Genomic DNA, 14,431 nt, shown 5'->3' with positions numbered 1-14,431 from the left:
CCCTTGCCCCCCCGTCTGCCCTCCCCTTGCCCCCCCGTCTGCCCTCCCCTTGCCCCCCCGTCTGCCCTCCCCTTGCCCCCCCGTCTGCCCTCCCCTTGCCCCCCCGTCTGCCCTCCCCTTGCCCCCCCGTCTGCCCTCCCCTTGCCCCCCCGTCTGCCCTCCCCTTGCCCCCCCGTCTGCCCTCCCCTTGCCCCCCCGTCTGCCCTCCCCTTGCCCCCCCGTCTGCCCTCCCCTTGCCCCCCCGTCTGCCCTCCCCTTGCCCCCCCGTCTGCCCTCCCCTTGCCCCCCCGTCTGCCCTCCCCTTGCCCCCCCCCGTCTGCCCTCCCCTTGCCCCCCCCCGTCTGCCCTCCCCTTGCCCCCCCCGTCTGCCCTCCCCTTGCCCCCCCCGTCTGCCCTCCCCTAGCCCCCCCCCCCTTGCCCCCCCACCTTCTGCTGTCCTCCCCAAAGAAGTCCTAACTCCTGTTCGGGTAAGTCTTTGCAGACGTCAGCTAAGGCCGTGATTATTGATAGTTTATTTAACCTAATGGACATCAGAACTGAACCTGAACCAGTGCTTGCTTTTAACATCCACACATTTGCTCTTCTTGCCATTGATGACTAGATAATCCAAGGGGAGAAATTGTATATCAATTTGTACTGTCCTTCAGCTGCCCTGGCCGATCGTAGCTAAATAAGCGAAGACTGGAAAGTACATGGGTCGTGATCAGAAACGGTTACAGGCTGAATGCTGCCCCATCCCAAGATCAGTTAAGTCAGTACGTACAGGAAACTTTGGTTTATCCGGAGGTTGTATGTCCGGAATACTTCATCTAACAGCAAAAATCAGGAGCCGTTTTCTCTAAGTTTTTTTAGATCTTGTTTTTTTTTTCCCAGTCAGCCACTGCAAGGTCTATAGCAACAGCAGCTACAGACGCTTGCAGCTGCAGCCGACTCTTTAGAAACTGTTGCTAAGCAACAGTGTTTGTTGTCAGATACGGAGATGAAAACCTCCGTATGCTTCAACATTAATTTTGTATGTCCGGCAGTTTTGATAGATCGGCAACACGTCGGTGCCGGATATCACCAAGTTTCCTGTACTGAGAATTGACCCTGCGTAATGGACCCTGACTGAGTCAGAAGGCTGTGGGTTCAAGTCCCACTCCAGAGACTTGAGCACAAAAATCTAGGCTGACACTCCAGTGCAGTGCTAAGGGAGTGCTGCACTGCCGGAGGTGCCGTCTTTCGAATGAGATGTTAAACCGAGGCCCCGTCTGCCCTCTCGAGGATATAAAAGATCCCATGGCACTACTTTGAAGAGCAGGGGAGTTATTGTGCTGGCCAATATTTATCCCTCAGTCGACATTACTGAAAACTGATTATCTGGTCATTATCACATTGTTGTTCGTAGCAGTGTGAAAATTGGCTGCCGTGTTTCCTATATTACAACAGTGACTAGACTTGGAAAAAGTACTTCATTGGCTGCAAAGTGCTTTGGGACGTTCAGTGGTCATGAAAGGTGCTATATAAATGCAAGTCTTTTTTCATTCTTTCTGGGACTTTGCAATCTGTATGGCACAGTTGCACAGTGCCTTTACCAACTGAGCCGTCAGTACACAGCTAATTTTAAAAATCCTTACTGAGCCATAGCTTAAATTCTATGCGTATCAACTCGATTTTGATTAATTTTTTTTCTGCCTTTAAGGTACCATCAGAGAGTGCTGTACATCGATATTGATATTCACCACGGTGATGGTGTTGAAGAGGCTTTTTATACAACAGATAGGGTGATGACTGTTTCATTCCATAAATATGGTGAATATTTCCCCGGTACAGGAGATCTTCGGGTAAGAGGAAGCATATTTCGCAGCATGCATTTTTGTGCCAGTGAGGGGAAAATACAATTCTGAGGAGAGATCCGAGTTACTGGAGCTATTTGCATTGGAACAGAGAAGGCTAGGAGGAGATTATATTGAGGTTTTTCAAACTATGAAGGGCTTTGATGAGGTGAATAACAAACTACCATTTCCTCTTGTTCGGGAATCGTCCGAGTGGGAAGAAAAGGGAAGCATTTGAGAAAATTTAGGGCTAACAATACTAAAAAATCATGAATATAGAAAGTGTAGTAGGGAGATTATAAGGGCTAAAAGGGAATAGAAGAAAAGATGAGATAGTATAAAAGGAAAGACTGTGGCTGCGTTATGTCCTAGCTGCAGGATGCGCTACAGCAACTCTCCATACTTATGACCGCACCCTCTCAGATCGTCAACCTCTACCATTGAGAAGGACAAGAGCAGCAATGTTATTGGAAATCGCCTCCAAGTCACGTGCCGTCCCCACTTGGATATATAATGCCATTTCTTCAGTGTTGTTGGGTCAAAATCTTGTAATTTCCTACCAAACACTATTGTCGGAGCACCATCACCACAAGGACTACAGTCATTTAAGAGCAGGGTGCACCACTGCCATCTCGAGGCAACTAGGGATGGGCAGTAAATGCCGCCTTGCCAGCATCGCCCATGTCCCGAGAACAAATGTAAAATAAAAGGGCTTTTATAAGCATATGCCAAGTGACATGATAGTTAAAAAGGGTAGGACAACACTGAGGTAAAAGAGGGAGTCTAAATTAGAGGATGATGGTCTAGCAGAGATCTATCGTCTTTACAAATTGTGGTGGAAGTCAGAATGTAAGTGTGCTGGAGGAGGATATGGAACGATTGTTTGAGATGTAGAAAAGTAACTGGTTCTGAAAAAAATTTGCAAATTCGAAGTGGATATGTCACCGTGCCCCGATAGCCTGCTCCCTAGGCATTTGAGAAAAGTCAAGGCGATACCAGAGGCTGTAATTATTCAGTACAAATTGTGCTGTGGGACTGGAGAGTTGCCAATGTAATGGATAAGCCAAGTACAGTAACTATAGATCAGTTAGTCTAATGTCAGTGGTGGGCAAGCTCTTGGAATCCATAATTTGAGAGAAAATTAATGAGCATTTAAAATGTATGGGTTAATCAAAGACCGGCATTGCAGATTTGTTAAAGGCAAGTTATTTTGACAAAGTTTGTTTCCTTTGAGCTGGATAGATAAAGGGAATGTCGTATGTGTAGTGCATACCAATTTTTCAGAAGTCATTTGATAAAGTGTCAAGAGGCTTCTTGAAACAGTTCAGTTGTATTGTTTTTTATTAATTTTTGGGATGTGGGCATCGCTGAGGAGGCTGGCATTTATTGCTCATCCCTAGTTGCCCTTGACCAGGCGGTGGTGGGCCGCCTTCTTGAACCACTGCAGCCTGTGTGGTGAAGGTGCTCGCGCAGACATGTAGCGGCTTGTATATAAACTTGGCTGACTGACAAAAAGCAGAGTTTAGATAAATGGGTGTTGCTCTTATTGGAGAAGGGTTGGAAGTGGTACACTGCGCAGGTCAGTGGTTGCTCACTTCTGTTCTTGGTACAGTCCCCACCCCCTATAGCGGGCACTTTGATATTGACTCTCTCTTCCTACTAAGCGGCGGACGGTAATACTGAAAATTCTAAACTTAAAGCAGATACATATACAGGAAACTTTGGTTTATCCGGAGGTTAACTGTCCGGAATGCTCGATCCACCGGCAAAAATCAGGAGCCGTTCCATTAGTTTTTTTTTCTTTTCGTTGCTTTTTTTTCACCAGTCAGGCTCTGCAAGGTCTCGCTGAAGCTGTTGCTAAGCTGCAGAGATGCTTGCAAGGTACGGCCGACTGTTTAGAAGCTGAAGCAACAGGGTTTGTTGCCAGATACGGAGCTCAAGCTCCGTATGTTTCAACATTAGCGCTGGTTTGTCCGGCAGTTTTGATGGGACGGCAACAGCTCGGTCCCATCGGTGCCGGATAGCACAAAGTTTCCTGTACATGGGTTATCAGCAGAACACAAATTAAATAAAAACAACCTGTTTATGCTGTTAAATATTGATTTTTGGTTTGCTAATAAAGGTTTTGCATTTAGACCTAGTTGGCAGTGCAAATTGAAAGACATTTAATAAAAAATTAAGATATCTGTGACTTCAAGAAAAGTGTGGCATTAACCGATCCATTCATGTCAAAATTCTTGTTGGGCAGTTATTTTTAACTGAATGCCTTTTATTGTGATTTGCATGCAATGATTCAATATAGTTTCTCTTGTTTTGTTTAATTCCCCCTCCCGTCCCCGAGTGGTATTACCACTAAATGTCAGGATATTTCGGAGGATTTTAAATGACAAGGAAATCGTCTTCACGATTAATTTATTCTTTTCAACCTATAACTTTTAAAGATCAGCGCCATTAAACAGTAGGTACAGAAGATCAAGTAATAAAGGTAAACGCACTTCCAACGAGGTGCAAGGAGCTTTTTGAATTGCCCAAAATAGCTGGTATGCTTAATACGTTTTAAGTGATACCTTTGTAATTGATTTCTATGGTGATGGAAAATAGTCATAGTTAATGTCCGGTATGGACGTTTGCCTGCCACAAGCATGGGTGGTACAAGTGGTGGAGACTGTGTGCGTGTGTATATATACTCCTGACTACAGGAAGCACAATGTCAAATTTAGCTGACAAAGTAATAGGTTTAACAAATGGCAAGGAGGATTGCAAAAGCTTTCGGGAAAGTGTAAACAGGGTATTGGAATGGGCAGGCAGGTGGAAGATCCAACTTAATGTGCATATAATATTTCAATAGAAAGATGTTGAAGGATGTGAATGTTCCTCGACAGCACATACCCAAACCCGCGACCTCTACTGCCTAGAAGGACGAGGGCAGCAGCTGCATGGGAACACCATCACCTCCCAGTCACGCACCATCCTGACTTTACAATATATCGGCTGTTCTTTCATCGCCGGTGGGTCAAAATCCTGGAACTCCCTTCCTAACAGCACTGTGGGAGTACCTTCACCACACGGACTGCAGTGGTTCAAGAAGGCGGCTCACCACCACCACCTCGAGGGCAATTAGGGATGGGCAGGAAATGCTGGCCTTGCCGGCGACGCCCACATCCCAGGAACAATTTTTTTATTTATTTTTTATTTTTTAAAGATCCCTTTTTATAAAATGCAAATATTTGTTAATATGAACTTTTAAATATCTTTTTTCACGTATACTAATAGAAAGCTCATCTAGGGGAAATGCATCTTTAGTTATACGTTGAATTTGTGTGACGCTGATTTGAGCCTTTCTTTGATGCCCAGGATATAGGTGCAGGCAAAGGCAAGTATTATGCTGTAAATTTCCCATTGAGAGACGGAATCGACGATGAATCTTATGAAGCCATATTCAAACCTGTAAGTGTTTCCCTTGCTCACTATTAAATTCCAAGTGCAATTCTCCCAAAGCTCATTTGTAGTATGACAAAACTCTGTCATACTTATTCCAGAAGGATTTGCGTGGCCACAGCTTGTCCCTCTAGCTGTATAAAGTACAGGCATGAAGTTTTGAATTTCTTTTGGCTTTGTGATGTTCTTTGATGTGGAACATTTCTTTGCATGTTATAAGCTAAGTTACACGTACAGATTGTTTGCAGGCAAGTTGTGTGGGACTTCAGTACAATATTGTAAAACCCTCTCTCTTCCTCACTAGATTATATGTAAGGTGATGGAGATGTACCAGCCCAGCGCCATTGCATTGCAGTGTGGTGCTGATTCTTTGTCTGGGGATAGACTGGGTTGTTTTAACCTTACTATTAAAGGTACAGTAATCCATTTTTAATGTACATGCATGTGTCTGCATGAATGCAAGAGCTCACTAAGGTGATTTTTGATTAGTGTTCACCCGTGTGGTTTTTTTCATTCATTAGGAAAGGGAACTTGATATGGCTATAAAAACCCTGTAAGTAAATTACCTTGCACCCCTCCTCCCTAGATAGTTTCTTCCCTGTCCTTAAGGTGCTCACTTATCCTGGAATATTACCCCAGCACATCAGAAGCCCTCAAATGTCTCACTCAAATTACCGTTTTTCCTGAACTGTGTGGCACACCAGAGAGTGCATTTGCATAAGATATCGCAACAGTCCACTTGTGTAATAGCTTGCAGAAAGAGTAATGTTTCTTTATATAATCCTGCAGTTTTGCCTTCTGCTTTCTCCTCTGAAGGCAGCAAGTCACGTTGGGGTATATTTGAATGACGTAGCATGCTCTGGTGCCTTACGCACCTAAAATGGCCTTTATAGTGATCGGGGCTAATTGCAGCTGATCTTAATCCTGTAGTCTCCTGATGTGAATGGGATTTGCTGGGACCGGCCGAGTTCTGCTGTATATGCGCCCAGTAATGACTTTCCTGGGATCAGACAACTCCAGAGCAGTCTTTTAAGCGGGTCTGAAATGCTGATATCCATTGAAATGAAAGCTGCTGCAGAATAGGTGCAGGTAGCCGCCATAATGTATATCACGAGAACAGCTGAAGACGGGAACGGAGACCTGAAATGGCAGTCTCCATGTGGATAAACTATATTTGCTTATATAAATATTCAGTATTGTTGTGCAAATGTTTTCTGCAGAGAAATGGCGTACTTTACTCTTCCTAGCATTCTTTCCACTCCTAAGACATAAAGCAGCTATACATTTGAAGTCTATCAAGTGATTGAATTGAACCAGATGGGCAGTTTTGTATCATAACTAGTAGGGTTTTCTCATCACGTGATGAGAGTCTTGGAACTATTAAGCGCGCAGTTTTATAGAAAACTCTGGTTCTTTTTTTAAACAGGCCATGCCAAGTGTGTTGAATTTGTGAAGACCTTTAATTTGCCTTTACTGATGCTGGGAGGTGGAGGATATACAATTCGCAATGTGGCTCGATGCTGGACATTTGAGACATCTGTAGCTTTGGACTCCGAGATTCCAAACGGTAAGCTAATTTGCCACTTACAGGTCTTCCGTTGGGTGGGAGGAAATGTGCGATGGATGCTCCAGGCTCTGGATTTCCATATTAGTCTCCACTGATAGTTGCTCCTGGTCTGAGAGGGTCAACTGAGCATGGTTAGCGAGAGGGGCAGGTTAGCGAGAGGGGGAACCACAAACTATAATTAAATATACTGGGCACCATTGAAGCCCAAGCTTTTGTAAATTATGTTGCAGTTTGTGTTTCAAATTCTAGCTACGTTGTCTGGCATAGTTATCCCAATCCTGTGCAGGCAATGTTTTGGATTGCTCTCGCACCTAATGCTCCTCAGTACGGTATCTCAGAAATATATTAATATGCTAGCCAATCACCTGTGATACATCTCAGTGAGCTAGAGGATATGCTAATGAGGTGCTCTCAACATAGGGCAATGCAGTGGGAAGCATAGCAGAACGGACGTGTGTAATGTATGCAAGACTTTGAATTTATAGCAATAAGATATATTGGCCTAGAAATTCAGTTGTTTGCGCCAGCCGCTAGCGCCTTAGGAGGAGATGTGGGGCGCTAGGCGGCTAGCGGCCGTGCGCAGCGCGATCTGCACCTCTCCCCAACTTCAGTAAAGATTTAGCGGCGGCGCAAAGCCTTAGCGCGCGCTCAGCTGCGCGCGCAGATCCTGACGTCGTTTCATCGTGCAACGCCCTTTGTGCGCCCCAAACCGGAAATTCAGTGGCGCCGGCCTATTGTGCGCCTGGCGCCCCTGGCGACTGGTAGAGGGGAACGGTTCCCAGTCGCTGCGGGGGGCGCAAATTAAAGGGCACTCCTCCTGCAGTAGAAAAGGCAGCCATTTTGCAACACTCCTTCTTTGTGAGAGACGGATCTTTGCAGAGAGACAAAGGTAGAGAGCTTTCTGGTTTGGCTCAACACTCGCACAGGTACTTGTGGCTTCAGGCCACAGCTTTGCACTTGTCTTTAACTTCAGAGCCATATCATTGATTGGAAACATATAATGGGGGCTGCAATGGGTGCAAACGTTGGCCTTCTCCATTGCATTCAAAGGGCTCACAGACGCTGTGAGAGAGTGGCAGTCGTGGCCAGACGGAGAGGGGGCAACAGGCGTCGGCAAAGGAGGCCTTACCCACCCAGGGTATACCGCCAGCAGTTCTCATATCTGAACATGTCTGACGAGCAGTGTGTTCGGAGGCTGCGATTCCGAAGGGCGGTGGTCACTGAGATCTGCCACCTGCTTCGCGGAGATCTGCAGCCACATCTGAGGAGCAGGACGTCTCTGTCGGTGGCAGTGAAGGTGACGGTGTCTCTCAACTTCTATGCCACCGGCTCCTTCCAATCCGCTACTGGGGACATTTCCAACATCTCCCAGTTTGCCGTGCATTGCTGCATCCGCCAGGTGACCAATGCCCTTTTCAGAAGGAGACGTCAGTTCATCTCCTTCTCCATGGCCGTTGACAAACAGCAACAGCGTGCAATGGGCTTTGCAGCATTAGCGGGCTTCCCAATGGTGCAGGGCGCCATTGACTGCACACATGTGGCTTTGCGGGCACCTCTAGAGAATGCCGAGGATTACCGCAACCGGAAGGGCTACCATTCGCTCAACGTGCAGTTGGTGTGTGACCACAGGCAGCTCATACTAGCTGTCAATGCCCGCTTTCCAGGCAGCAGCCACGATGCCTTCATCCTGCGCCAGACTTCTGTGGCAGACATGTTCCAGGCCCAGCCTCACCCACGAGGATGGCTTCTCGGGGACAAAGGCTATCCTTTGTGCACCTGGCTGATGATCCCGCTCCGTGCGCCCAGCACCCCTGCTGAAGTGGGATACAATGACAGCCATCAAGCAACCAGGAACATCATTGAGCAAACAATCGGCGTCCTGAAGCAACGGTTCCACTGTCTGGATCGTTCCGGAGGAGCCCTACAGTATTCGCCTGAGCGAGTCTCCCATTTCGTGGTCGTGTGCTGCATGCTGCACAACCTGGCTATCCGCAGGACTCGGCCACTGCCACTAGACATTGGAGGACCACCAGAGGAGGAGGAGGAGGACCAGCACAGGAGGGAGGCAGAAAGTGCAAGGGCCGCCCGTCGGCGGCTTATTGAACGTCGGTTCTGGGCCCTCTCTCAGGGAATGGCTTGTGCCAATGGCACAGGATGAATGTAGCTGCTCCACAAGCCCTCAGCCGAGCAGGGCAACCAGGACTTCCAAAAGAAAGCATGGACAGTGCGATTTAAGAACATTTATTACTTTGATACCTCTTCCCTTCCCACATTACAAACTAATGGAGAGAAGCCCCCCCAAAAAACACAAATCGACCAGTCTCGGCCTTTCAAAAAACACAAACCGACCAGTCTCGGCCTTTACATGAAACACAAACCGACCAGTCTCGGCCTTTACATGAAACACAAACCGACCAGTCTCGGCCTTTACATGTGAAACAAAACATTTGGGCACACCACCTTTTTGCCCTGCGAGGGTGATGCCTTTCGCATCCGTGACTGGCCCCTGCCCGCCCTGCAGCTCCTCCTCAATGGGACCCCAGTGGCTGCAGCAAGGCTGGGGGAAGGCTGCTGAGGGTCAGATGGCGAGACGGCAGATGCCCTTGGGGGTCGGCCTGGACCAGCTCTGGCCCTGGAGGGGCCGGCTGCTAACTGCTGAAACTCTGCTTGTGCGGCAGCAGTCTGTCCAGCGGCTGGTGGCAGCTGCAATGGAGGAGTGGCAGTGTCGGCTGCATGAATGCTGCCAACCTGACAGATCACAGTACTCCCTGGTCGCCTGAGACAGTGGCACTCGCACGGGCCAGCACTGCAGCATGCGCAGCAATCTGCTGAAGCACGGGCTGCTGCGGCGCGGCGAGTGCCCTGGCGATGCCTGGCCGATCCAGCGAGGATGGCAGCAGTTAGTGCCCGTGTGGCCCTGGTCTGTGTCCGCATGACGCCAGCCAGTGAATGGACGGCACGACTGAGCACTTGGCTAGAAGCCGCCTGTGCTGCCCCGAATTCCTGCACACTCCTTGACAGTGACTCTATGGAGTCAGGCATCCTTGCCACTGCAGCCATGAGCTCAGTGTGCCTGCGCTCAGCCTGGGCGGCCATTTCCTCTAGGAGCCGCACCTCCTCTGCGCTCACCGTCGCAGGACTGGAGGCCGCACTCACCCTACGGGGAGAAGTCCGCCGAGCTTCCCCACCCCTCCCGCGTTGCTGCAGGCCGCTGGGCCCCGGAGCTTCACTCTCCTCCGACCCTTCCCCCCCCGGCTCCCCTCCAGGGAAGACGTGTCCCCATCATCGCCATGGGCTGCCTCGGCTGAGGGTGGCACTGATGGTCCGGCTTCCTCTTCCTCGCCCTCCGATTCACTCACAGTGCCAGGTTGAGGGCCCGCCTCCTCACCTGGCGATTCAGCATCTGAAAGCAGGGAGGCACAAGAGTTGCTTTAGAGTGAGGACAGGGCGGCAGCGAGGGAGGCATGAGTGCTGCTATGCACTGCATTGGTCGGACAGTGGCAAAGGATGCTGTTCTGAGGCGCAAGTGGAAAGCGAGAGGTCAAAAAGGTGATGCTCTTACCATTGGGGCCCAGAACAGGGTCGGCATCTCCACTGGCGACAGGGCCAATCAGCCGGCCTGACATAATGTGCTCCACACGCTGGTCCAGGTCGGAGAGCTGTTTGAGGTCAGGATGGCCTCCCCCAGTCTCATGCTGCTGCCTCCGGTTGTGCGCCACCTTGGCCTGCAAGAGAAAGGACGGCCTCTAAGTACAGTGTGAAGCCCTGATCTTGTCTGCACTGCCTCCCATGGTCGAATAGCCCTGACAGTGTGAAGCCCTGATCTTGTCTGCACTGCCTCCCATGGTCGAATAGCCCTGACACTGTGAAGTCCTGATCTTGTCTGCACTGCCTCCCATGGTCGAATAGCTTGTACAGTGTGTAAAGTGCTGAATGTGCAAGTGATTTTCATGACAGTCCCATAGCTGCTGGATGAGGGCTGGGCATTAGGGCTTTCAGGTCCCTTTGCCCATAAACTGAGGTGCACATGCAGGGATGTGGAGGACACTGGAAAGGGTACTCACCCTGACAACCCGAGTGAGGTCGTTGAACGTTTTCCGGCATTGCACAGGAGTCCTGGCAACCATGCTGTTGGAGGTCACCCTGTTTGACACCTCCCTCCAGGCTTTCCGATAGGCGCTGGGCAGCGGCCTCCTGCCACCTTCAGGGAACAGAACATGGCGCCTGCGCTCCACTGCGCCAACCAGCACCCTCAGGTCACCGTCGCTGAAGCGCTGCGCTCTCTCCCTGGCCGCCTCCATAGTCCTGGGCGTTGTCCAGATCAAGCAGCAGTGGTCAGGCCTTGCTTCTGGGCTGCAGTGTGCAGGGCGTGGCAGGCAAACAAATCCACCCTCCCCCTTTAAGAGCTCACCGGCGCCAGAGTGTCTGCCGTCAATGAGCAACTCGCCGCACCTGCGCTGCGCCCGCCCTCGGGGGTATCGCCCCGGCCCACCGGCTTAGCGCCTAATGATAGTCGTGCATCGCCTGTTTTAGCGCAGCAGCAACCTCTTGGGGCGATGCCACTGAATATCGGCGAAGGTGGCGCGAAGGTGGCGCCGGGCGCAGACTTTAGCGGCCGCCCGGCTGTAGCGCCCCAAACGTGGCTATACTGAATTTCTAGGCCATTGTGTTATAAGATAAACGGAAGCTCAGCGTAAGCTCGAGGAACAGCACCTCCTTTCGATTTAGGCACTTTACAGCCCTCGGGACTCAACATAGAGTTCAACAATTTCAGATCAGAACCTCGGCCCCTATCACATATATATATTTTCTTTTTTTATCCACACTTTTTGCTTGGCCCATTTTTTTTTTCTCTCTCCCACATGGCAGCTGTCCTTCACTCTGCCAGCGCAATTCACACCTCATCTAGAGCCAGCCTTTGTTCCTTAACCTGTCCCATTACCATCTCCTCTCGCCTTGAATATCTCTTAATGTCTCTCAATCTCTCCTGCTTTCTATCCTATCACTGACCTTCCCTTTTGTTCTTTCATCCCCCCTCCCTTTTTCCCAGCCCCTAAACTTGCTTTCCATTTCCTGCTTTTTTTCCAGTTCTGACGCAGGGTCATCGACCTGAAACGTTGACTCCGTTTCTCTCTCTCTCTCTGCGGATGCTGCCCTGGCCTGCTGAGTTTTTCCAGCGTTTTCTGTTATTTCGGATTTCCAGCATCCGCAGTATTTTGCCATCGGATAAGTTGTGTGGTTGGGTACACCTTGCCTCTATTCAGAGCTTCCAATCGGATTACCGAAACACTCCCCTCATTTCAGTTGAGCCACGTGGACATTTATGGAGCGCGGGAAGTGGCAGTATGAAGGCAACGGAGACTGCTGGCAATGGCAACACATACATTAAAATCTGCAGGCGCCAAATGTCTGCCTTCGAGTAGCCACAGCAGTCATCACTTCGCCCAATGCTACTGTTCTTCAACCGAGGAGCACGGTGTAATGGGTCACTGGCTGAGGCTACAGTGCCGAGGCTCAGCCCAGGATTTGTGGCTGAGGGTAGCTGCAGGTAGCGAGGGGGTTTAGCGGGTCCAGTGTTGGGAAAGTGGAGTGGGGTCTCAGGAAATGCACGGCGCATGTACCCTTTTCTTCCACATGTGCGGCTCTTTATAGAGGGGTGAGGATGCGTCCCCGCTTGTGCATTACCATTAAAGAGTAAATGTAAGGGTGGGAGGAGTACTTTCAGAATAAAAGTTCGTCTTTCTCTTCTGCCCCACCCCCTGCCACCAGTGTACAGGAAACTCTCGCTTAAACGACACCTAAATATCCGGAAATCTCTATTAACCGGCAAAATTCAGGAGTAGGTTCAGGAAAGTTTTACTGTATATTAGTGGCCGTATAACCGGGGTTCCTGCACCTGTGGCCGTGTAACCGGGACTCCTGGATCTGTGGCCGTGTAACCGGGGTTCCTGCACCTGTGGCTGTATAACAGGGACTCCTGCACCTGTGGCCGTGTAACCGGGGTTCCTACACCTGTGGCCGTGTAACCGGGACTCCTGCACCTGTGGCCGTGTAACCAGGGTTCCTGCACCTGTGGCTGTATAACAGGGACTCCTGGACCTGTGGCCGTGTAACCGGGGTTCCTGCACCTGTGGCCGTGTAACCGGGACTCCTGCACCTGTGGCCGTATAACCGGGGTTCCTGCACCTGTGGCCGTGTAACCGGGACTCCTGGACCTGTGGCCGTGTAACCGGGGTTCCTGCACCTGTGGCCGTGTAACCGGGACTCCTGCACCTGTGGCCGTGTAACCGGGGTTCCTGCACCTGTGGCCGTGTAACCGGGACTCCTGGACCTGTGGCCGTGTAACCGGGACTCCTGGACCTGTGGCCGTATAACCGGGGTTCCTGCACCTGTGGCCGTGTAACCGGGACTCCTGGACCTGTGGCCGTGTAACCGGGGTTCCTGCACCTGTGGCCGTGTAACCGGGACTCCTGGACCTGTGGCCGTGTAACCGGTGTGCTGTGTAACGGGGCTCTCGTACCTTGGTAGGTGTACCTCTCTGTTATCTGGAATTTTTTATCAACCGGCACCATCCCGGTCCCATAGGCGCAGGATACCAAAGAGTTTCCTGTATTACTTGGTAGGAGAAATTAAATTATTAAGCTTCCATTTTAGACGTCCGATGCAGCCGGAATTGACTCGGGAACAGCAATCAGCTTGTACATGTTACTGAATTTTATGTCTAGCAGCAGTCTCCGTGGAACTGGAAGCTTAAAAATAATAAAGCTGCTCTTCAGGTAACAGAAATCACAGAAACCCCACAGTGCAGATAGAGGCCATTTCGGCCCATCGAGCCTGCACCGACACATACCCCACCCGATCCCCGTAACCCCTACACCAACACATATCCCCACCCTATCCCCGTAACCCCACGGATTTAATCCCCCTAACACTAAGGGTCAATTTATCATAGCCAATCAACCTAACCCGCACATCTTTGGACTGTGGGAGGAAACCGGAGCACCCGGAGGAAACCCACGCAAACACGGGGAGAATGTGCAAACTCCACACAGACAGTCACCCGAAGCCGGATTTGAACCCGGGTCCCTGGCGCTGTGAGGCAACAGTGCTAACCACTATGCCACCGTGCTGTTGTTAGAGTAATACTTCTCAATCTATCTTTGTCAGAGGGAAGTACTTTACGCTGGACATATTTTCTCGACTTGCCTTTTACTTGAATTAAAGTGACTCATTAAGTTTATCAATAAAATATTTTCACTTCATTATCGGAAATTAACCAGACATGTAGATATTATAAGAAGAACATAAATAGGAGCAGGAATAGGCCACTTGGCCCCTCAAGCCTGCTCTGCCATTCAATAAGATCATGGCTGATCTTGGGCTCAAAGCCACTTCCCTGCCCGCTCCCCACAACCCTTTACTCCCTTATCTTGCAAAAATCTGTCTATCTCCACCTTAAATGTATTTAATGACCCAGCCTCCACAGCTCTCTGGGGCAGAGAATTCCACAGATTTACGACCCTCTGAGAGAAGAAATTCCTCCTCATCTCAGTTCTAAAAGGGCGACCCTTTATTCTGAAACTATGCCCCCGAGTTATGGATTTTCCCCACG

The 14,431-nt window shown here is 49.9% G+C and overlaps 1 protein-coding gene across 2 annotated transcripts in view; it reads left to right on the top strand.

Annotated features, from left to right (window-relative positions):
• hdac1 (histone deacetylase 1) overlaps positions 1-14,431 on the top strand; it is a 69,529-nt gene that overhangs the window by 40,477 nt on the left and 14,621 nt on the right. For both annotated transcript variants that reach the window (XM_085962949.1, XM_085962950.1), the window contains exons 6-9: positions 1,682-1,823; positions 5,169-5,261; positions 5,557-5,665; positions 6,679-6,819. In XM_085962949.1, coding sequence (XP_085819075.1) covers positions 1,682-1,823; positions 5,169-5,261; positions 5,557-5,665; positions 6,679-6,819 — 485 coding nt within the window. The remainder of the gene's footprint in view (positions 1-1,681; positions 1,824-5,168; positions 5,262-5,556; positions 5,666-6,678; positions 6,820-14,431) is intronic.

Source organism: Somniosus microcephalus, chromosome 20 (assembly GCF_052327205.1).
Source record: "Somniosus microcephalus isolate GS21.2 chromosome 20, FLI_Smic_1.0, whole genome shotgun sequence".
NCBI classification, from domain to species: domain Eukaryota; kingdom Metazoa; phylum Chordata; class Chondrichthyes; order Squaliformes; family Somniosidae; genus Somniosus; species Somniosus microcephalus.
Note: the sequence above shows the minus strand (reverse complement) of the source record. Positions and strands in the feature narration are given on the sequence as shown.